This window comes from Podarcis raffonei, chromosome 7, assembly GCF_027172205.1.
Source record: "Podarcis raffonei isolate rPodRaf1 chromosome 7, rPodRaf1.pri, whole genome shotgun sequence".
NCBI classification, from domain to species: domain Eukaryota; kingdom Metazoa; phylum Chordata; class Lepidosauria; order Squamata; family Lacertidae; genus Podarcis; species Podarcis raffonei.
Window position 1 is genome coordinate 1,441,451 of NC_070608.1, and position 22,624 is coordinate 1,464,074.

At 50.7% G+C, this 22,624-nt stretch overlaps 2 protein-coding genes across 4 annotated transcripts in view; both read right to left on the reverse strand.

The window, feature by feature from the left end:
- The window catches only part of GPT (glutamic--pyruvic transaminase), a 37,876-nt gene extending 37,563 nt beyond the window's left edge, over positions 1-313 (reverse strand). Inside the window, exon 1 of one of the 2 annotated variants that reach the window (XM_053395064.1) lies at positions 129-313. The gene's annotated coding sequence lies outside the window, so the exon portion shown is untranslated. The remainder of the gene's footprint in view (positions 1-128) is intronic. The other variant, XM_053395065.1, reaches the window with a different exon arrangement.
- Positions 314-11,653: 11,340 nt separating this feature from the next.
- PPP1R16A (protein phosphatase 1 regulatory subunit 16A) overlaps positions 11,654-22,624 on the reverse strand; it is a 53,057-nt gene continuing 42,086 nt past the window's right edge. For both annotated transcript variants that reach the window (XM_053395070.1, XM_053395071.1), the window contains exons 7-11: positions 21,748-21,873; positions 19,420-19,495; positions 15,910-16,039; positions 14,282-14,441; positions 11,654-13,700 (exon numbers count right to left, since the gene is read on the reverse strand). In XM_053395070.1, coding sequence (XP_053251045.1) covers positions 13,317-13,700; positions 14,282-14,441; positions 15,910-16,039; positions 19,420-19,495; positions 21,748-21,873 — 876 coding nt within the window. In that variant the 3' untranslated portion in view covers positions 11,654-13,316. The remainder of the gene's footprint in view (positions 13,701-14,281; positions 14,442-15,909; positions 16,040-19,419; positions 19,496-21,747; positions 21,874-22,624) is intronic.

Sequence of the window (22,624 nt, forward strand, 5' to 3'; positions counted from 1 at the left end):
TTGGGTGTTTTTCTTACTAAGAGATCTTAGTAAGCAACAAAGATCTCCGCTGTCCTGCGCAAGCCTGGCTCTCGCAGTCAAAGATAGGAGCCGTGGCATTGCCCCCTCCCTCCTTTGCCCTGCCTTACCTGTGCCAGGCTGCAGAGGGTGCTGTTGGGCACTGCCCCCCGGACCTGCTGCCTCTTCCTCCTCCTCCGTCGCTCGCTCTCTTCCTGACAGCAGCCTCTCCTGGGCTCCTTTGCTGTCCCAGCCAGGCGTCCTCTTGGCAGCTTCCCTCCTCCAGCCAAGCGCCCCCTCCGTCCCTCCCTCCCTCACAGGCCGGTCTGACCTTTGCCAGAGCAGCTGCCTCCAGGGCCAGCCCCCAAGAGGCTCAGCCACTAAATTTAAATCCTGCCGGCTGCCTGCAGTGCACTCTCCACCCTAGGGCCAAAGCCACCCTCCTAGGAGAGACCCACAACTCTCCAGGCCCCAGTTCCCTAGAGGGCAAGCAGGTATGCACACACACAAACACACACACACAACCCTCGGGATTCATTTCTCTCTCACACTCAGACCTTGCTTTCAGCGACAGAACTCAGCCTTGGAAGCAAGAGTGCTCTGTGCATATGCAGAGTGCTTTTTGCTTGCGACAGGTTCAGGGGCAGGCCGTCCAGAGTCCTGTTTATTTGTTGGCTTGGTTTACATTATCCAGCAAAGACAAAGTAAGTTTTCTGGGCTCCTTGCAGATAAGACAGAGAGCAACTTCCATGTTAATGAAAGGAATCTCTCCAATCACACACACAGAACCTATGATTTTCAGGTTATCAACCTGGGAAAGTAGCTCATCTAAGGGAAGTGAAATATACTCAGAGTCAAGAGTGGATTTCATGCTCTTTATTCAGCTCATAGTGGTGAGGAGGAATGGAAGTTCCCCCAGAATGTCTCCTTTATATACATTATTTACACAATGGGCTAATTCCGGAATTCACCAGTAGGCCAATCAGGTTGCAGATTCACTTCCGCCTGGAGTTGGATTGGGTGGCTCCTGCAGACCAATCAGACTGCTGCATTCTGGATCCTATTGTTCTAGGACCAATCAGACTGCTGCATTCTGGATCCTATTGTTCTAGGACCAATCAGACTGCTGCATTCTGGATCCTATTCAACTCAGTACATAACAGGAAGGAAAGCTCTGGTGCTAAACCTCTGCTACTTTGTGCCTATATTTATTCGTGAAAAGGGTTTCAGGAGTAAACCCCAAGGAAAACCCAGCATCTGCTGCCTTGTGGAACATCTTCAGGAGAAGAAAAGGCTCAGGATTAAACCCTACACGGATCTGTACTCCCTAAGGCGGTTGGAGGTGCCTTGTGTGCCTCCTTCCAGTAACTCCTGCAGCCCAGCTGGTGCTAAATGTATTCGGACCCCCTCAGCGAGGCTGGGCACCCCAGGACCTCCAGACCCACTGCCCAGTTTGCGCCCCACGGAGGTCACTTTGGTGCTGCTAACACAGCACAAACGACGAGTTACCGGTTTCTGCAGCCACAGCAGGCGCTGCGATTCTCCATTGGTTTATCATCATCATTATCATTATCATTCATCAAACTTTATTATGGTCCAGAGACCCAACAAATCGTTGCAAAGCAATGCACAATTCAGACAGCCTACCTCCAGCTTAAACAAGCATTTTGTTCAGACTTAAAGATAGGGAACATTGGTTCTTGGAACCACCAATAAAAACGTCGCCACTGCTAATGTTCTAGTGTTTGTCCAGTCTTCCAATAGGAACCTGACATAGTGAGCCTCTGATTTTCCCAGGAAAGATGATGATGATGATGATGATCCGTGTCTTCAGCAAAAGGGTCTCTGTGTCCTGCTCCCAATTCAGGAGGGGGTACATTTTTCCACCCTCCCAGGATCATGTGCAGGTCACAAGCAGGAGGGAAGGAAGACAGGCGAGGACCCAGAGGGAGGGCTTGAAGGAGAAAATGTCCTTTGGGGTGGCTCAGATATCAGCAGCTGGTCAAGACATTCCTCCTGTACTGCAGGAGCCTCTTTCTAGGCTTGCAAGGGGGGGGGTTGCAGAGAGAAAAGGGGGCAGCTCTCCCCTTCCCACAGGATTTCTGCTGCTTGGCAAGCCAAGGCCTGTGTGCAGGGATCATTCAAATGCTTTAGTTGTCAAATAAAAAAATTTAAGGTCTTATATATATATAATAAATGTTCATAAATGTACCAATCTAGCACGTACATAGATATGTGGACCACATGTCTGAAGCAGCACAGGAAGACCGTCCTGAAACCTTTTTGACTCCCAAATGTGTCCTCTGCAAGGATGGAGGAGGTGAGGGAACCTTCCCATTGTCTCAGGAATTGGGAAATCACCATCTCAAAGGAATGGGCAGACTACCAGGAAAGGCAATCAGATAAGGCATTATCAGACAGCCTGGCAGACAGGGAAAACAACAGCATTCATTTGTTCGTAAGTTCCCTATTGATAGGAGAAAATAACAGAGACCAACAAGAGAATATTGAGAAGCAAAGCAGCTAGTAAGCCTGATCTTTATTGATTTGTTGCAACAGGGTGCTCCCCTCACATGCAGAAGGAGAAGGAGGAAGACCCAGAACAAAGGTGTGTCTGGCCTTATATAGACATTTTAAATTCCCTGCCCTGGAGCTCCAGACTGCCCCTCCATACATCATACATACATCACAGACGGGGTGTAACCTAAGACCACCTCCCAGATACATCATATCTACATCACAGAAAAGCTGGTCTACAGCAGAAATCTGAGTGCATTGTTGTTTATCTCGTCTGACAGGTTATCTGTTAATGCTCACTTGATTGGATTAACTGGGGAGCCTGGCCAGTCCTTTGTAATGATAAATACTTAGTTCCTGAGCCAGGTCACAGGCTCACCCTATTCATACACAGACATACCCTTAAGACAGGATTTGTGAAGGAAAAGACAATGGGGAGGCTTTTCCATTTCCTTTGACCTTGCCGAGAAAACATTTGGTCAGTTTGGGAATCAAAAATGGTTTCAGGTTGGTCTTCCTGTACGTGCTTGGTTGGTACATTTATGAACATTTATTATATATCTAAGACTTTAACATTCTTATCACAAGACAAACCACTATTTTGCTGCTTCTCTTCCTTCCTAGATCCCGGATGTTCAGCTACTGATTGATTGTGTGACTGCAGCACATTTTTTTATTGCTTTCCTTTTATGGATCAATGGTCTTGTTAGATCATAAAATTCATGTGAAATTGCTGTTTTAGGGGTTGTTTTTAAAAGTCTGGAACAGATTAATCCGCTTTGAATTACTTTCTATGGGAAGGCGTGCCTTGGTTTTGGAACGCTTTGGCTTTGGAACGGACTAAGTTTGAGAACCAAGGTCCCACTGTAATTGCAAGAGGTGCCAAATAGATGGATCCAGTGCAGACCAATGGAGGATTGGTGGTGTAAGGGGGAGCCCAGCTCCGGGACCTCTTCCAGGGCAGGAGTGCGGACGTCATTTACCAGAAAGGCCAGGGGAGCTGGCAGGCCTTCGCCTTGCTCTGCCCTCGCAGTTCAAATGGTCCCACGTCTGCGCAAGGTTGTTTGCCTTTCTAATCCCAAGCTAAAGGTTGCATTGCAGCAGACCAGAGACTCTTTGTTTCTTCCTCAAAGCTCTATGTGTTTTCCAGGAAAAGTCTCCGCAGTGGAAAGTCAAGAGTTCAGCAAAGTCATGTGTGTATGAAATATTGGATCAGCACAGATGCCTGCATTTTGGGTGGGCTTTCCTTGCACCACAGATCTGGGGGGCTGTCGTGATGTCGTGCAAGGGGCTAAGCGCCAGTTTAAACGGCAGTTCAGCTCAGCCCTGTGCCTGGACGGCAGTCGCTCGGCTTAGTTTCTCTCCTGCAACAATCTCTCCGAAAGGAGTTCAGAGCGGAAGGCTGGATGCACCAGACTGCAGGAAAACAAAGCCCCAGAGCAGCCGCAGACCTTTGACTCTGGACAAACCTGCTTGGTCATGAGGATTGCTGCGCTGGTTCCTGCTTGACCTGCCTGCTGGAGAAGGGGCCGGGCGGACGAGGTTGCAACATCTCGGCCGCGTGGTCAGCAGGGTCATGCAGCGGGGAGAGACCTTGCAGGCTGAACCAGCAGCTTGGCTTCCAAGATGAACCCATGTGAACCAGCTCCTTCTGGTCAGCTGGAGGTTCACCACTGATGCGGCAGGGTGTGTGTGTGTGTGTGTGTGCTGATCTTGGGTCTGGGGATCTCTGAATACCAGCTCCTGAGAGTTGCAGGTGGCCAGATCATGTCCAGCTTGCAGGATTGGCCTGATCTGGCCCAATGGTTGCCATTGGTTTGAGTTGAATTAATTTTATAATGAATGATTTTAGAGTGTTGTGTTGTACTGTTGTACTGTTTTATTGTTGTTAGCCACCCTGAGCCCGACTTTATTATTATTATTATTATTATTATTATTATTATTATTATTATTATCTAGCAGCCTGGTGTTCTGTTTCATAGAGTTGTAGTGCTGGAAGCGACTCCTAGAGTCATCTAGTGCAACCCCCTAACTCAATATTCTTAACGTGGATTAAAAAGAAATTCACTTCAGTAAGCTTGCATTAAAAGGGTGAGACTGTTGTAAACAAACATCTGCCCTTGTTCCCTTATGGGTTGTCCAAGAGCCCATATAGAGTTTGTACGAACAAACTTAGTTGGTCTCTAAGGTGCTACTGGACAATTTTTTTATTTTTTATTTTATTTTATATTTCATAGAATCATAGAATCATAGAAGAGTTGGAAGAGACCACAAGGGCCATCGAGTCCAACCCCTTGCCAAGCAGGAAACACCATCAGAGCACTCCTGACATATGGCTGTCAAGCCTCTGCTTAAAGACCTCCAAAGAAGGAGACTCCACCACACTCCTTGGCAGCAAATTCCACTGTCAAACAGCTCTGACTGTCAGGAAGTTCTTCCTAATGTTTAGGTGGAATCTTCTTTCTTGTAGTTTGGATCCATTGCTCCGTGTCCGCTTCTCTGGAGCAGCAGAAAACAACCTTTCTCCCTCATTACATTAGTAATGTTTCCAAGTCTGCTGTAAGGTCAGCTGGTGTTCTTACGCCCATTTTGCAGTGGAGGTCAGGGGAAAAACAATGCTGTCCAGGGTTGTAAAGACTGCGGAGAGAATAATTGGGCACACTCTTCCCACCTTAGATCTAATCTATGCTGCCAGGTGCCATAAGAAAGCTGCAGAGATATCTGAAGAATATCTTCAGAGGTATCTGAATATCTTCAGAGGTATCTGAAGAAGTGTGCATGCACACGAAAGCTCATACCAAGAACTAACTTAGTTGGTCTTTAAGTGCTACTGGAAGGAAAAAAAAATTTGTTTTGACTGCAGAGATAGCGCAGGATAGTGCGCACCCCGGAAATGATCTCTTTCAGCTTCTGCCTTCTGGAAGAAGGTACAGGGTTATAAAGACCAGGACTAGCCGCCTGAGAAACAGTTTCTATCCGAATGCGATTTTGGTTTTAAACGCAGTGTAAGGCGCTGTGGGTTAAACCACAGAGCCCAGGGCTTGCCAATCAGAAGGTCGGCGGTTCGAATCCCCGCGACAGGGTGAGCTCCCGTTGCTTGGTCCCTGCTCCTGCCAACCTAGCAGTTCGAAAGCACGAAGTGCAAGTAGATAAATAGGTACCGCTCCGGCGGGAAGGTAAACGGCGTTTCCGTGCGCTGCTCTGGTTCACCAGAAGCGGCTTAGTCCTGCTGGCCACATGACCCAGAAGCTGTACGCCGGCTCCCTCGGCCAGTAAAGCGAGGTGAGCGCCACAACCCCAGAGTCGTTCGCAACTGGACCTAATGGTCAGGGGTCCCTTTACCTTTACCTAAGGTAGTCGTGCTCTGGTCCAGGGGGTCACGAAGAATCGGACACGACTAAACGACTAAACAACAACAACAAGGTAGTCTCTATGGGAGTATATTGTATTTAACTATAGGGTATCAGAGTTTTTCGGGGGCTAACCAGGCTGGGATAGCTGGGATAGCAGGCTTGTTGGTTTCTGAATGTCTGGTGTAGATTTTTTTCAATTTCATTGTTCTGTATGGGACAATAATAAAGATTATCGTATCGTAAAGGGTTGCCACGTGCTACTCAATGAACTCATAAACCCACCCAAGAGCCGGAAGGCACCTTGAAAGTCAGCCCTTTGCTCAGCTCAGGAACAAGAATGCAACTTGAGCAGGACAGCTCCAGCTCACAGCAGGGACCTGCCACTCACAGCTCATATGCTCCACCGTCACACTGCAGGAGCTCAAGCGGCTGAATTTCCAGGCCATCTCCTCCGAGGAAGCACGCCACAGCCACCTTTCGATGTTCATGTGCTTCAGAAGGAACAGACTGTGCAGGTCAACAGCCCCTCGCTTGGCACAGGCCGGGCGCTGCTGCCGGCGGGCACCGAACAGGCTGCTTGGCACCTATCAAGCTGGTGATGACACCCTGTCTTTTGACGGAGGCCCACCTGCTCTGCTGGCAAGCCCAGAGCTCTGAGCACCTCCCACAGCCATCCCTCAGCACCCAAAGCAGCTGGGAAGCATCTCCGCCGATTGTCACCTCTTTGCTCCGCGCATGAAAGTCACGAAACCAGACCCCACAGGGCCTCCTCCCTCGCTGCAGGGTCTCCGGTTCCTCAAGACACTGTTGGCATCTGCCAGCTGGGGGACGTGGGCTGTGAAGGTCGGGGAAGAGATGGGGAAGGAGGAAGCATAAGGAAAGGATGCCGGATCAGGCCAGAGGCCCATCGAGTCCTGCATCCTGCTGTCCCAGTGGCCAACCAGGTGCCCTTTAGGGGAAATCCCACAAACAGTGGCTCTCCAGGGATCCAGACAGGGGACCTTCTCAGTTGAGGATCAATCCTGGGACCTTCTGCATGCAAGACAAGTGTTTTACAAAGCCACTTCCGCCCTGCAAAAGGAGGTGGTGTTGCGGGCTTCACACCCCCACCACAAACGCAGCAGCTGGCATTAATCCCCGGCGTGTCATCCCCTGGACAGCCAATCGGCTGGCTCGGGGGGGCGTGGCCTGCCCTGTTTAACACAGGATCTCTCTCTTTCCCCACCTGCCAGCTGTTCCTGCTTTTCCCACCCTCCCGCCCTTTAAGGTTTTCGTTCCTTGATCTTTCTATGGACCTGGGTTGGTCGGCGTTGAGGGGCCTGGTGGGAATTTTTCCACTTGGCAAATTGGCACCAGCCACTTGGTTTTCGCCTACCTCGTAGCAAATCGTCACAACTTTCTTGGTATTGGCGGGTAGGAATTGGTATTGCTCTGTAGATGGAAGAGGGGAGGTAGCGCCATCACCTGCCCCGCATGTTGAAGGGTAGTCCGGTAAAGGATTCCGGGGAGCGTGGTCCTGTCCGAAGCCTGGGGAGGTGAGGGCCTAAGGCACGCCCCCTATCGGTGACCCCAGGGGAGTCCCTAGTTGATGTGCATCAGCAGGACTCCCCCTACTGGTGGTTAACCCTTCCTGGACTTCAAGTGGACGGGCTGAAGCCGGATATAGTCAGTTAGGACCAATGCCTAAGCCAATACCGCTCATCACCTGTAACCAATAAAGTTGTGGCCTTATTTAGCCCATTAACCTTAATAATTGTGTCATGTGTCATTATTTCCACTGGGGGGTGGGAACTCGCCACGCAACTATGCTGTGCCCCTTCCCTAGCTCCTGCACGGACAGACTGCAAAAGCTTCTGATGGCTAAAGCAGGAGCTGCCGTTCCTTGATGCCAGGTTGGCCTAATGCGTCCCACTAAAAGGAGAGGAAAAGAGTTGGCAGGAAGGAAGCAGACCCATCCCTCACATTTCAGCCGCCCCCTGCAAGAAAGCAAGAGGACGAAAGGAGCCCCTCCCAGTTCCCATGGTCCGTTGTCTGATAGAACCTACGAGCAGAAGGTCCCGGGTTCAATTTCTGACATCTCCAGGAAGGGCAGAGAGAGACTCCCTGCCTGAAGCCCTGTAGTGCTGCTGCCAGCCTGTGCAGACGACACTGGTCTGACTCTGGATAAGGAGACTTCCTAGATTCCAGATGAATGACAGCTGCTCACACACACACACACACACACACACCCTTGAGCACCTATTTCCCCTCCCCAACTCCCCTTGCACCATAATGATGAGGGCATAACCAGTATTCCCGAAAATAACAAATCCCTATTAACTTCTATGTTTATTTGAACATTGTTATTTTCGGGAATACTGGGAAATAACAAAGTAAAGAGTAATAAACAAGAGTTGTACAAGATTCTAGCTGGAATGGCAGTTATTGCTTTGGGATGGAAAGAAAAGGCCAAACAGAATATGGGAAAATGGAATGATTATGTTTTTGAATACGTACAATCAGAAATATTCGCACCGATAGTGGCAGAGGATAGATGGGAAAATAAATGCCAAAGAATCACAAATAAATGGGCATTTTACAGGAACTGGAAGGAAAGGGGGGAAGCATACAAGCTCTAAGATACAAGCTCGAATGAACAGACTGTGTATAAGGATAAAGATATGAAGAAGGACGGCCTGACTGGGGGGGGGGGGTTGGAGTGGGGAGGGAGGGGGAAGGGGGGGAAGGGGGGGAAGTAAACCAGATGGTATTTTGAACTGATTTTGTTGTGTAAGCCTTTTTTTTCAGAAACCATATATATTAATGTTATGTAGTTGGCATTGTAAAAAAGGTAAAGGTAAAGGTACCCCTTCCCGTACGGGCCAGTCTTGACAGACTCTGGGGTTGTGCGCCCATCTCACTTAAGAGGCCAGGGGCCAGCGCTGTCCGGAGACACTTCCGGGTCACGTGGCCAGCGTGACAAGCTGCATCTGGCGAGCCAGCGCAGCACACGGAACACCGTTTACCTTCCCGCTGGTAAGCGGTCCCTATTTATCTACTTGCACCCGAGGGTGCTTTCGAACTGCTAGGTTGGCAGGCGCTGGGACCGAGCAACGGGAGCGCACCCCGCCGCGGGGATTCGAACCGCCGACCTTTCGATCGGCAAGCCCTAGGCACTGAGGCTTTTACCCACAGCGCCACCCACGTCCCTCTGAGTTGGGCATTGTAGTATGAATGAATTTTGTTCTGTATACTTTGTTTTATAGAATATATATAATAATGTTATGTTACTAAGCAAATTTAATAAAACAGAAGGGGGGAATGATGAGGGCATAACGGTGCTCTGCGGTAGTGGGAGAAACATTCAGCAGGGTTCACATTGGTGCAAAGCCCCCCCACAGCTTTGTCAAGCCTTAACCCCATTGTCCCCCACAAGCTGTGCAGAGGGGAGCAGGAGTGAAGGCGGGGGACCTTCATTCAGTACAGAGACCCACACAAACACAACCAGACGTCTGCTGGGGTTGTTTACCAGAAACACTTTTAATGGTAGAAAAGGGTCGGTCCAAAAGCTCCCCAGGCCCCCACTCCCTCCCCCAGACAGCAACCAGAGAGCCTCACATTGCTGTGGGGCAGCCTCTGGAAGGATGCTCTGCGGCGCAAGCCCTGCAGAAATGAGGAGTCTGTGTGCAAAAGCAGAACCGCCAAGGGTCCAAACTCCTGCTAAGCCACGTCAGACGTCTTCCTGGAGCCCCAGTGACGTAGCTGGGCTGCCTCAGCATCCCTGACGCTACTCTGTCCAGGAGAAGAGGAAGGAAAGAGGAGAGACAACGCTCTTTTCTACTGAAAGGCACGGTCCCTCTGTGACCGCTGGGTTCCTGGGAGCTGCTGAACAAAGTTCTCTGCCCCAGGGGAGCCCAGGGCTCGGGAACAAACCGCTTGCACGGAAACGCGGCTCTGCAAGGGACCATTTGCTGGGTTTAGAATCACAGAACTGTACAGTCGGGTGGCACTTTCTCCGTGGTGAAACCGCTAGTGGTTTGGATTGAAGGTAGAACCCTTTCAGCTCACAGCTCCTGCCTCACTTCCCAGCTGCGGCACCCCAAAGCAAGCTCCCTGGTGTGAGAATCAGGTTCAACCCTTAGGATGGAACTCCTATTTGGGGACTTCCCTGGCTTTTTCTGGCCCACGTAGGACCAGTCTGGATAGTTGGCCTTGGTGAAGACTTGACGTTTTCATCCCCAAAAAGTTTCTGATTTGAGTTTCTACTGAAATGAGGCTGCGTTTTAACACTGTATTTTAATCTTGTGTTTAAGTTGTATTTTAATCAATTGTTTTATATCTGGTGTTAGCCGCCCTGAGCCCGGTCTTGGCTGGGGAGGGCGGAGTATAAATAAAAGTTATTATTATTAATTATTATTATTATTAGGATGCCAGCAAGAGGGGCATCCTTTGGGCTTCTCTCAGCCACACAGGGCACCAGAGGCCTCTTTCTGCCGGAAGAGAGACCTCAATTGGGCCGACGAACTGGAGGCGCAACTCCTGGGTGGGAAAGCACAAGGGCAGCAACGCAGAACGCCCAGCCTACACTGCAGGGCTGGACAGGACTCAGAGGGAGAATTCCTCCTCCTCCAGAGGAGTGAGCAGCTCATCAGCTCCACCTGCTGGCCTCCAGGGGGCTGAGGAAGCAGGATTCCCCACATGGCAGGTCACAGAATTGCAAAGTTGAAAGGGACAACCACCACCCCAGGGTTCTCCAGTCCAACTTTTCATACCAAGTGGGTTGCTAAAGTGCTTTGACACGTAAGCTGTGGGCCGCACAATGCCCTGCCGCATGGGGACAGGGAGCAGGGCCTAAATTTGATGCCCCCCCCCAGCTCTCTTGCTGCCTTCCTGGAGCCAGCCCTGTTTTGGGAAGTTTTTAATATTTAATGCTGTACAGTGGTTACCTCGGTTAAATAATTAATTTGTTCCGGAGGTCCATTCTTAGCCTGAAACTGTTCTTAACCTGAGGCCTCCTGCTGCCACAGCGCGATTTCTGTTCTCCTCCTGAAGCAAGGTTCTTAACCTGAAGTAATATTTCTGGGTTAGCGGAGTCTGTAACCTGAAGCGTCTGTAACCTGAAGCGTCTGTAACCCAAGGTACCGCTGTATTGTTTTTAACACTTGACTGGGAGCCGCCCAGAGTGGCTGGGGAAACCCAGCCAGATGGGCGGGGTATAATTATTATTATTATTACTATTATTATTATTATTATTATTATTATTATTATTATTATTATTGAAAGCGCAGCTAGGCTTTGGGAAGGAGGAAGGAGGACTCTGGGACCTTGTCACAGCCCTGGCGCCTCGCTTACCTGGCTTTGGGAAGGCAGCACTGAGTGCCCCCAAAAAGGCCCGAGGGCCGCATGGACCGCCCTAACCTAGTGCAACTCCCTGCAATGCAGGAATCGCAACCAAAGCATCCCCAGAAGGGAGGGAGGCCCAAAGGAGCTCTCCTTCTTCCTTTAGGAGGAACTTGAAAAAGGGGAACGGTGGGGAGGAAAATCTCTTCCTCTTTCTTTTTCTGGGAATTCTTTTTTTCCTTTGGGGTGGGGGAAGCGAGATGCAAGGCAGCCAAGCTCCTGGCAGGAATTCAGCTGTCTCCTGGGCATGTGCCGAGGGGAAGGAAGGCAGAAAACACCTAAGTTGGTCCTCAGGAGAGGGGCGGATTCCCAGCACCCACCCCATCTTGTGGCTGGCCAGCCCTTGGTGGGTTGGCAAGGATGCTGAGAGAGAGAGAGAGAGAGAGAGAGAGAGAGAGAGAGAGAGAGAGAGGTCACTGAATTTATTGCTTTATCAAAGGCGGGGGGGGGGGGGGGACACCAGGATGAAAAATATAAACAAGTCATTAGAAGAAGAAAAACACTGTCAATTTTTTAAGACAAAAGAGGATACAAACGGTAATAGAAAAATCCATGAGGAGCAGCCTTTGCCAGCTGGTTGCCCCCTGGATCTCAGCCCTGGGGGGCTGATGGGGGCCGGAGTGCAAAGGCTGGCGAAGGCCACACGGTAAAGACAGAGAGAAACATCCTCGATCGGGTTGCGGAGACACAAGGTTTGCGGCTGCCTTTGGAAGGCAGCCAGGCATGATCAAAACAGGAGCGCTTTGCCCAAGAGCGCTTTGCCCCACTCCGAAGAGGCAGGCCTGTCCACTTGCCGGCTATGGGGCCAGCAAGCAGCTCCGTCGCTAGAGCAGCCTCAACCCAGGAGCAGGAGAGCAGGAGAAGGCCAGGGCTGCGTCTAAAGCGGCACGAAATTACCGGCTGCTTTCCCCGTCGCTCATGTCGGAAGCAGCCGGGGATGCTTTGCGGTCACCGTTGTTGGGGCTTTGAGGGGCAGTGAGAGGCCAGAGGGACCAGGACCCACATGGACACCCGCTCTGCCAGGGCTGGACTCAGACGAAGGGCGATGGGGAGATGCCCCTTCCCTTCCCTTCCTCGCATCTGCCAAGGCACAGGTGCCCCCTCAACTGCCCCAGTCTCAGAAATGGCCCCCCTCTCCAGCAGCTAAGGGCCACTTTGCCCAATGAGAAACCCATTTCCCGACTGGCGCTTCCCAGCACGCACTTCTTCTCTGTGACGGATCGGCTCCAGGAAAGTGGAGAAGGGCATGGTGGGGGGGCCTGACAGAGCAGGAAAGGGGCGCCCCACACACAGCCTTTTGGGGGAGGGTTGGTGTGCCTCCACCCTCCTGCCCCCCTTCTCGCTGGGATGGCAAGTGGTGCAGTACAACCCCCAGCTCCCTTGTAACACCCAACCCACCCGCTTCAGCTCATTTCAGAGACACAGAAAACTCCGCAGAGAACATTCAGGATAATTTCGGGCAAACCGGATAATGCAGAGGCGCACAGGTCCCCTCACTCCGTGTGTCCCCCTTTCCCAGGAAACCTGGCCTCCTCCAGGCGATTCCGGAGCAGCCACAACCTGCCGCCACTTCCCTGTGCAAAGGCAGAGCAGCCCACTGGAACAGAACCGGGACGAGGGCATTGGCCTCCACTTGCGCCCTGGGCACCAGCGCAATGGACGCAGCAGAATCTCCTTGTTTGTTGTCCCCAAGACCTGCCAGGACAGCAGCGCAGGGACTCTCCCTTCAGAACTGACAAGCGCACCCAAACTGCCCGACAGCTGCCTCCTCCAACACATAGAAGTTGTTCCCTTGGGACTGCGCATCCTAGCATGCATTGCAGCATTCCAGAGACCAGGGAACTGTAGTTTGGCAGGTGATATTTCTGAACCGGCGACCGCAGGGAGCTGGGGTTTTCCGTCGGGCTGGGGTGCTGCCTCTCCCACAGACAAGCCCTTGGGGAGCAGCTGGCTTAGGCTGCTGCATCCATGCTCCAGAGGCGCCGGGCACCCACCAGGCACAGCCAGGAGGGCGCAAGGCCTGGTTCCAAGGGTGCCGAGGAGGAGGAAGAGGAGAGCCTCCCTCTGAGCTCACATCAGCCGACAACAGCGCTTCTTCTCCACCGGAGTCTCTTCTGCCGGGGCGGTCAGTTTGAGGAGTGGGGGGTCCCCGCTGGCCGCCGTGAAATACACAGAGTTGTGCTCCGAGTCCGGGATGGGGGCCTCGCCAGGCCCCAGGGAAAAGTCCTCCGCGTGGGGCCTCTGCAGCTTGGCGGCCGCCCGCTGGCGCTTCAGGTCGGCCAGGGTGTGGCGCGCCTTCTCCTTGCTGAGCCCGGCCGGCGGATCGTCCTGTGTGGCCATCTGGTAGGAGGTGCTGCGGTCCAGGCGCTTGGAGTAGAGGTGCTTGGGGTGGGCCGAGCCGTTGCTCTCGGACAGCTGCTCCCCCGGCTCCACGGCGACGGCCGGCTCAGGGTCCTGCCAGGACAGAGGGAGGAAGGATGAAGCCATGGCACCAGCACCGCAGGAAGCAAGGACAGACTCAAAGGACAGACAAGAGGAAAATGTGAAGTGACTTTTCCCAAAGGACCAGAATCCTTCCTGCTGGGGAAGCTAGACTAAGGTGACCAGATTTTTTTCAATGAATCCGGGGACAGTTTAATTAATAATTAATTAATTACTACACATTTGGGACATTGATTCTGCAGCAATGGCGGTGGCAGAGGGGTGGCCACCGCCTTGACCTCAACCGCCTGCATTCGCTCCATAAGACGCACACACATTTACCCTTACTTTTTAGGAGGAGGAAGTGCGTCTTATAGAGTGAAAAATACGGTAATTAAAAAATAAGCCCTCCAATTAAACTGAAACTCAAGCTGCAGCTGATTCGAAGGCAGAGCTGCTTCGTTTTTTGAGGCTGATTGATTGTGGGGGGAGACAAAGAAATGGGACAAGGGGTCCCAGCAGAGCGGCATGGCTGTTGAGAGCAAACACAGACGGCTAGCCAAAAGGGCAGGGGCTAAGCTCCCCCCCCCCGTCTGAATCAGGCCCCCCCTCACCAAGACGTGTGGCTGGAGCTCGGCGTCCGTCTGCCTGTCCTCGTCCTCCCCTTCGCTCTCCCGCTGCTCAGCCTGCTGCTGCCAGACGATGGCCTCCTTCTCGTGCTCCTTGCGGTAGAGGTTGCTGCGCTCGGTCACACTCACCCGCCTCACCACTTTCCTGGAGAGAAAGAGGGGCAGGGAGGGGGTGAGAACCGCTTCTGCACAAGTCCCTCAAAGCAGAGAGAGCCTCCAGAAGAGTGGCAGGTGAAGATGTCGGACTTTTTGGAGCTGGCTGACCTGACTGGGAGAATCCGCGATTAGAAAGAAGACTGGAAGAAATTTAATGATTACAGTGGTACCTCTGGTTAAGAACTTAATTTGTTCCGGAGGTCTTAACCTGAAACTGTTCTAAACCTGAAGCACCACTTTAGCTAATGGGGCCTCCCGCTGCCGCCGCGCCGTTGCTGCACGCTTTCTGTTCTCATCCTGAAGCAAAGCTCTTAACCCGAGGTACTATTTCTGGGTTAGCGGAGTCTGTAACATGAAGCGTCTGTAACCTGAAGTGTATGTAACCTGAGGTACCACTGTATTTAGCTAAATACTGTAATATAAGATAAGAAGATTGGGACGCAGGTGGCGCTGTGGTCTAAACCACTGAGCCTAGGGCTTGCCGATCAGAAGGTCGGCGGTTTGAATCCCCGCAACACAGTGAGCTCCCGTTGCTCGGACCCTGCTGCTGCCAACCTAGCAGTTCGAAAGCAGCTCAAAGTGCAAGTAGATAAATAGGTACCGCTCCGGCGGAAAGGTAAATGGCGTTTCCATGCGCTGCTCTGGTTTGCCAGAAGCGGCTTAGTCATGCTGGCCACATGACCCGGAAGCTGTATGCCGGCTCCCTCAGCCAGTAAAGCGAGATGAGCGCCGCAACCCCAGAGTCGGCCACGACTAGACCTAACAGTCAGGGGTCCCTTTACCTAAGATAATTAGAAGTCACTTGAAAGTATCAAATAGGCTAGGATTAGAATAAGAATGAGTTGTAAAGCATTATGGATTTAGACTAAGAAAAGAGAAGATGATAGTAAACTGAAGGAGTTAATTTTATTAGAAAGAAGTTTTTGGAGAACTGTTACAAGGTGATAAATGAAATTCAGTTAGGGGGGATTTGAGGAAGTCAGACAACAATGAAAGTTAGATTGGGGTTTAGAAGTAATAAGCATCCATAATTTTGTTTTTTCAGCATTGTAATGTGTTTTCTTTTGTGTGTTTTATTTGTTATATTTGTTATAGATGTGGAAGATCAATAAAAAAAATTGAAGAAAAAAAAGAGCGTCCAGAGAGGTTTTGCTCCACCTCCCCACTCATAAATTCACAGAAGGGACCCTGAAGGTCTGGTCCACTCCCTGCAATGCAGGTATCACAGCTGGAGAACCCCTGGCCAATGGCCCTCCATCCTCTGTCTAAAAACCTCCCAGGAAGAAGATCCCACACCTTCCACTGTCAAACAGCTCTCACAGCCAGAAAGTTCCTCCTAAACTCGGAATCTCCTTTCTTCTTATTCTACTCTATCGCTCCTCTTCCTCCTGCCCTTCCCTTCTGGGCCTGGCAGGCTACTCTGGCCCCACACATTAAGCCCACATCACACGCCGTACCCTCGGCTTCCGGCGCTGGAGGTGCGTCGCTGCAGCAGGGACTTGTGCTTCTCGTGGGACTTCATGATGGCGTCGTGCTTGTGCTTCAGCTCCATGAGTTTGGCCCGCACTTCCTCGTCGGCACACACGTCTGGCAGGAAGAGGAAAGGTGGGAGTCAGGAACCGGGGGGGCGGGGGGCATTCTGGACCAGACCCTTCTTCCCTCCATCACCTTTGCCAAACCTGGAGCCTCCGCCCAGCAGCAAGGACACGGCACGGCAAGCACAGTTCAGCAACGCCCTCCCTTCCGAGATCTAGACAGACACTGTCAGATTTTCCTCTAGTCAGAAGGACTAGAGACTTTTAAAAAAATAAATAGAGCACAGACCTTAAGTGCCAAATTCTGCTTATGTGCACGGTTGAAGAGGGACTGGCTGAAATCGTACAAGTTAACTCCAAGCAAGGGAGAGAGCCTGAAAGCTCTTTCTCTGCTGGGTTTCCGCTTGGGGTGTGGAAAGAGCTTTTAAGCTCTTTGCCCTGCTTGGGGTGGAAGGAGAAAGGGCGACTCGGGGCACCAATTGCAGGGTGCTCTTGCGAGATCTCGCAGGGCCGCCCGAGTTCCCGCGATATCTTGTGCGAGCACTCCTGGCCGTCCAGTGTCATTGCCCTGAGTGGGCCTTGCCCAGAGAGAGAGGCAGGCAGCTTGAAAGCTCTTTTCGCAGCTGCGTAACCCAAGTGGACCCACTTGGTAGATCCACCCCCATCATTCTGCCCGGACACTGAGGTCCAGCTCCGAGGGCCTTCTGGCGGTTCCCTCCCTGCAAGAAGCAAAGCTACAGGGAACCAGGCACAGGGCCTTCTCGGTGGTGGCGCCCGCCCTCTGAAATGCCCTTCCATCAGATGTCAAAGAGATAAAAAAACTACCTGACATTTAGAAGACACCTGAAGGCAGCCCTGTTCAGGGAAGCTTTTAATGTTTGATGCATTACTGTATTTTAATATTTTGTTGGAAGCCGCCCAGAGTGACTAGGGAAACCCAGCCAGATGGGCAGGGTACAAATAATAAATTACTATTACTATTACTATTACACAAAGGAGCCTGCTCTCTCCCTCTCCCTCTCTCTCTCTTTTATTTTTTTTTTAAATAATATTTATTGAAGTTTAAAAATACAACAAAACAGAAAAAGAAGAAGAAACAACAGCAAACAAACATATCAAGAAAAACAAAAACAATCAAACAGCAAAAAAGAAAAAAAGAATACAGAAAAATAAATTAAACCTTATTAACTTAAGTTCATTGGCTTGTTTCTTTGACCTCCTCCCGCCTCCCTTTTTTGTATTCTGCTTCAATTAATTATTTCAGCAAGTTCTTTCCATCTTTCCCAAATTGTTAACCAATAATTTATCTTGACATAATATAATTTTACTTTCCCGCATTCCTTCGACAGTCTATTTAACTTAAGTCCTTTATAGTATTTATACAAAAGTCACATAGTTTCTTTCCAGACTCCCTCTAAACTTCCTCAATTTTACTATATTTTTGTAAATAAGCCTTGAATTTCTTCCAATCTTCTTCCACCAACTCTTCTTCCTGGTCCCGGATTCTGCCCGTCATTTCGGCCATTTCCATAAAGTCCATCACCTTCATCTGCCACTCTTCCCGCGTGGGTAGATCTCATGTCTTCCAATATTTTGCAATCAGTATTCTTGCTGCTGTTGTAGCATACATAAAAAAAGTTCTATCCTTCTTTGACACCAATTGGCCGACCATGCCCAAGAGGAAGGCCTCTGGTTTCTTCAGAAAGGTATATTTAAATACCTTTTTTATTTCATTATAGATCATTTCCCAGAAGGTCTTGATCTTTGGGCACGTCCACCAAAGGTGAAAGAATGTACCTTCAGACTCTTTACATTTCCAGCATTTGTTATCGGGCAAGTGATAGATTTTTGCAAGCTTGACTGGTGTCATGTACCACCTATAAATCATTTTCATTATGTTCTCTCTTAAGGCATTACATGCCGTAAATTTAATACCTGTGGTCCATAACTGTTCCCAGTCAGCCATCATGATATTATGTCCTACATCTTGTGTCCATTTAATCATAGCTGATTTCAGTTTCATCCTGGGTATTCCATTTCAACAGCAAGTTATACATTTTTGACAAATTCTTACTTTTGGAATCTAACAACAATGTTTCCAATTTTGATTTTTCCACCTGAAATCCAATTTTCTTATCCGAATTGTATGCCTCCATTATTTGATAATAATGGAGCCAATCACGCACTTTGTTTTTTAATTTTTCAAAACTCTGTAGTTTCAACCTGTCTCCCTCTTGTTCCAAAATTTCCCAATATTTCGGCCATTTGGCCTCCATATTGAGCTTTTTCTGAGCTTTCGCTTCCATTGGAGACAGCCACCTTGGGGTTTTATTTTCAAGCAAATCCTTATACCTTGTCCATACGTTAAACAAAGATTTCCTGACAATATGATTTTTAAATGCTTTGTGTGCTTTGACCTTGTCATACCACAGATATGCATGCCTCTCTCGCTCGCTCGCTCACTGCCTCATCCAGTAGCTGCAAGGCAGTTCAGGGATTTAAAGGTAAAGGTAAAGGTACCCCTGCCCGTACGGGCCAGTTGTGACCGACTCTGGGGTTGTGCGCTCATCTCACTCTAGAGGCCGGGGGCCAGCGCTGTCCGCAGACACTTCCAGGTCACGTGGCCAGCGTGACAAGCTGCATCTGGCGAGCCAGCGCAGCACATGGAACGCCGTTTACCTTCCCGCTAGTAAGCGGTCCCTATTTATCTACTTGCACCCGAGGGTGCTTTCGAACTGCTAGGTAGGGCAGGCGCTGGGACTGAACGACGGGAGCGCACCCCGCCGCGGGGATTCGAACCGCCATCAAGCGATCGGCAAGTCCTAGGCGCTGAGGATTTACCCACAGCGCCACCCGCGTCCCTGTGTTCAGGGATTTAGGCGTGCCCAATATTTTAGTACTGCATCCACAGAATTCTTGGAACGATGTGATTAGGAAACTGCCTTGCCCTGAGTCTGACCATGGGTTCACCTAGCTCAATATTGTCTTCACGGACTGGCAGTAGCTGCTCCAGGGATTCAGACAGGAGTCTCTCTCATCCCTACTTGTAGATGCCCTTGGGGACTGAACATGGCACCTCCTGCATGCAGACACCCAAGGCAAAGGCTCGGCCGCTGAGCTACAGCCCTGCCCCCAAATTGCAAACTGGCAGAAGCCATAAGATGCGATGAAATTCTCTCTGCAGAGGTTTGCACTAAGTATTTTCCAGAGTGCAACCACCACTGCCCAGCCCCAAGGAAGCAGGAGAAGACTCTGACATGGGAAGGGGTGGAGTAGCAAAAAAGAAGCAAGGTCCTTGTTCTCTTGGCCTTGGAAGCTATTCGCCGTTTGCACCGCAGCCGTCAGCGTCAACAGAAATAGAACAGGCCTGGGCCCAGGAAGCCAAAGCAGCTGCCCCAGTTCTGATGCACATACACCCCACAACCTACTCACCAAGCGGGGTCTCATCCAACACCGACTTGCCGTTGAGATCTGCTCCATGAGCCACCAACAGCTCCACCAGGTGAATCTGCCAGCAGGAGAGAAGAGGTTTTAGCAAAGGGAGGCGGCCATGACAGCATGAGACAGTCGCCAGGCTGCTGGGATCAGCTCTAATAATAATAATGATAATGATAATAACAAGAACAACAACAATTTATTTGTACCCCACCCATCTGGCAGGGTTTCCCCAGCCACTCTGGGCGGCTTCCAACAAAGATTAAAAATACATTAAAATGTCACACATTAAAAACTTCCCCGAACAGGGCTGCCTTCAGATGTCTTCTAAAAGTCTTGCAGTTGTTTTTCTCTTTGACATCTGGTGGGAGGGCGTTCCACAGGGCGGGCGCCACCACCGAGAAGGCCCTCTGCCTGGCTCCCTGTAACTTGGCTTCTCGCAATGAGGGAACCGCCAGAAGTCCCTCAGCACTGGACCTCAGTGTCCGGGCAGAACGATGGGGGTGGTCCATCTTGTTCTGTCTCCTCAGTAGCGGCCAGCCAGGGACTCAAGGAAGTTCACCAGTGAGGCAGGAAGGTGAGGGCAATCGGTACCTCTGGCTATCAGAGGAATGCTGCCTCACATATGAACATACAGGATTAGGCCAACGGCCCATCGAGTCCAGCATCCTGTTCTCATAGGAGCCAAGCAGATGCTCCACAAGCAGGATCTGAGCACAAGAGCAACTCTCTCCTCCTGGGGTTTCCAGGAATGAGATTCAGAAGCACTGCTGCCTCCAGCCGTGGAAGCAGAGCAGAGCTATCCTGGCTAGAAGCCATCTGTCTCGCCAGAGTGGTGCATGGTCTGGTTATCTCCCGCTTAGACTACTGTGGGGCTACCTTTGAAGGTGACCCAGAAACTACAACTACTCCAGAATGCGGCAGCTAGACTGGTGACGGCCGCCGAGACCACATAACACCGGTCTTGAAAGACCTACACAGATTGAGGTTGAATCCTGACAAGACAGAAGTACTCTTTTTGGGGGACAGGAGGCGGGTGGGTGTGGAGGACTCCCTGGTCCTGAATGGGGTAACTGTGCCCCTGAAGGACCAGGTGCGCAGCCTGGGAGTCATTTTGGACTCACAAGTGTCCATGGAGGCGCAGGTCAATTCTGTGTCCAGGGCAGCTGTTTATCAGCTCCATCTGGTACGCAGGATGAGACCCTCCCTGCCTAGGGACTGTCTCGCCAGAGTGGTGCATGCTCTGGTTATCTCCCGCTTGGACTACTGTGATGCGCTCTATGTGGGGCTACCTTTGAAAGTGACCCAGAAACTACAACTAATCTAGAATGTGGCAGCTAGACTGGTCACTGAGAGAAGCCGCCGAGACCATATAACACCGGTCTTGAAAGATCTACATTGGCTCCCAGGACGTTTCCGAGCACAATTCAAAGTGTTGGTGCTGACCTCTAAAGTCCTAAATGGCCTCGGCCCAGTAGACCTGAAGGAGCGTCTCCACCCCCATCATTCTGCCCGGACGCTGAGGTCCAGCACCGAGGGCCTTCTGGTGGTTCCCTCATTGCGAGAAGCAAAGCTACAGGGAACCAGGCAGAGGGCCTTCTCGGTAGTGGCGCCCGCCCTGTGGAACGCCCTTCCAGCAGATGTCAAAGCGATAAACAACTATCTGACTTTTAGAAGACATCTGAAGGCAGCCCTGTTTAGGGAAGATTTTAATATCTGATGAATTATTGTATTTTAATGTTTTGTTGGAAGCCGCCCAGAGTGGCTGGGGAAACCCAGCCAGATAGGTGGGGTATAAATAAATTATTATTATTATTATTTTATTATTATTATTATTATTATTATTATTATTATTATTATTATTATTATTATTATTACTTTTCCTGGGGTCTGTGCAGCTCTTTCTGCAGAGCGCTGGCTTTGCAGACCCTGAACCTGCCCATGGCTTCCCCAGGGTTGGGGCTGTTCTAGCAAACAGCGCCAGAACCCTCCTGCAGAGCTCCTGTACCCACGGCGGCCACCGCCAACGCCCGGAACGGCTGGCTAATTGCTTGCATTACCGCCAGCTGCCTTAGGAAATCCCTGGCTTATCGAACTGAGCAGGGGATCACTAGGGCCATCTGGTCTCTAGACGGACTCAGATTAATGGGATTACGACGGTCAACGATCTGCCAGGAAAAGGCTGCAGAGAGCGGCCTTGGCCACTGGGGGCAGCACCTTGCCCTGCAGGAACGTCTGCCACTGTCCGCTGCTCCCCATGCCAAGGCTGCTTCTGCAAGGCCCCCGGCCCCCCATTGCCTCCTTCCGGAGCCCTCTGGCACTCACCTGGCCCCAGCAAGCGGCCGCGTGGAGGGGCTGCCAGCCGTCGTCGTCCTTGGCGCTCATGCTGGCTTTGTGCTCCAGCAGCAGCTCGGCTGCCTCCAGGTAGCCGTTGGCAGAGGCGATGTGCAGCTGCGGGGCAGAGAGGGCAGTGAGGAAAGGCAAGGCAGGACCCTCAGAGGGAGGGCACAGAAGCCACGTCCCACCAATTCAGCCTGAGCTGCGGCTTTGGGTGAGGAAGACCTGGGTGGGATCGCCCGTCCGCTGCCTTAAACCCACGGAGATGCTCAAAGCCATTTCACGGCGGATTTGCTGGCGCCACATAATATCTGCTCCGCACTGGTAAGAACTTGATCTTTTACACTTTGGAACTCCCTGCCTAGTGACACCAGGCAGGAGCCTTCACTATTCCCTTTCCAGCACCTGCTAAGAACATTCTTGTTCATATAAGTCTACTCGGATGTTCAGAAAGCTGGTGCGAGTGTTAATCTGCTCTTTGGTCTACTGCTGTTCTTAACTTTTGAAAGTTTTATATTATTGTTGTTTATTTTTCTTATTGGTAATTTTATTGTTTCATCTTTTTCACAAACCGCTTTGAGGTGTTTTGTTTTTTTTAACCAATCAAGTGGTGTATAAATTTTAGAAAATAAGCAAATAAGTGGTACCTCGGGTTAAGTACTTAATTTGTTCTGGAGGTCCGTTCTTAACCTGAAACTGTTCTTAACCTGAAGCACCACTTTAGCTAATGGGCCTCCTGCTGCCGCGCCACCGGAACACGATTTCTGTTCTCATCCTGAAGCAAAGTTCAGGTGCTATTCAAGTACTATGAGGTACTATTTCTGGGTTAGCGGAGTCTGTAACCTGAAGCGTTTGTAACCTGAAG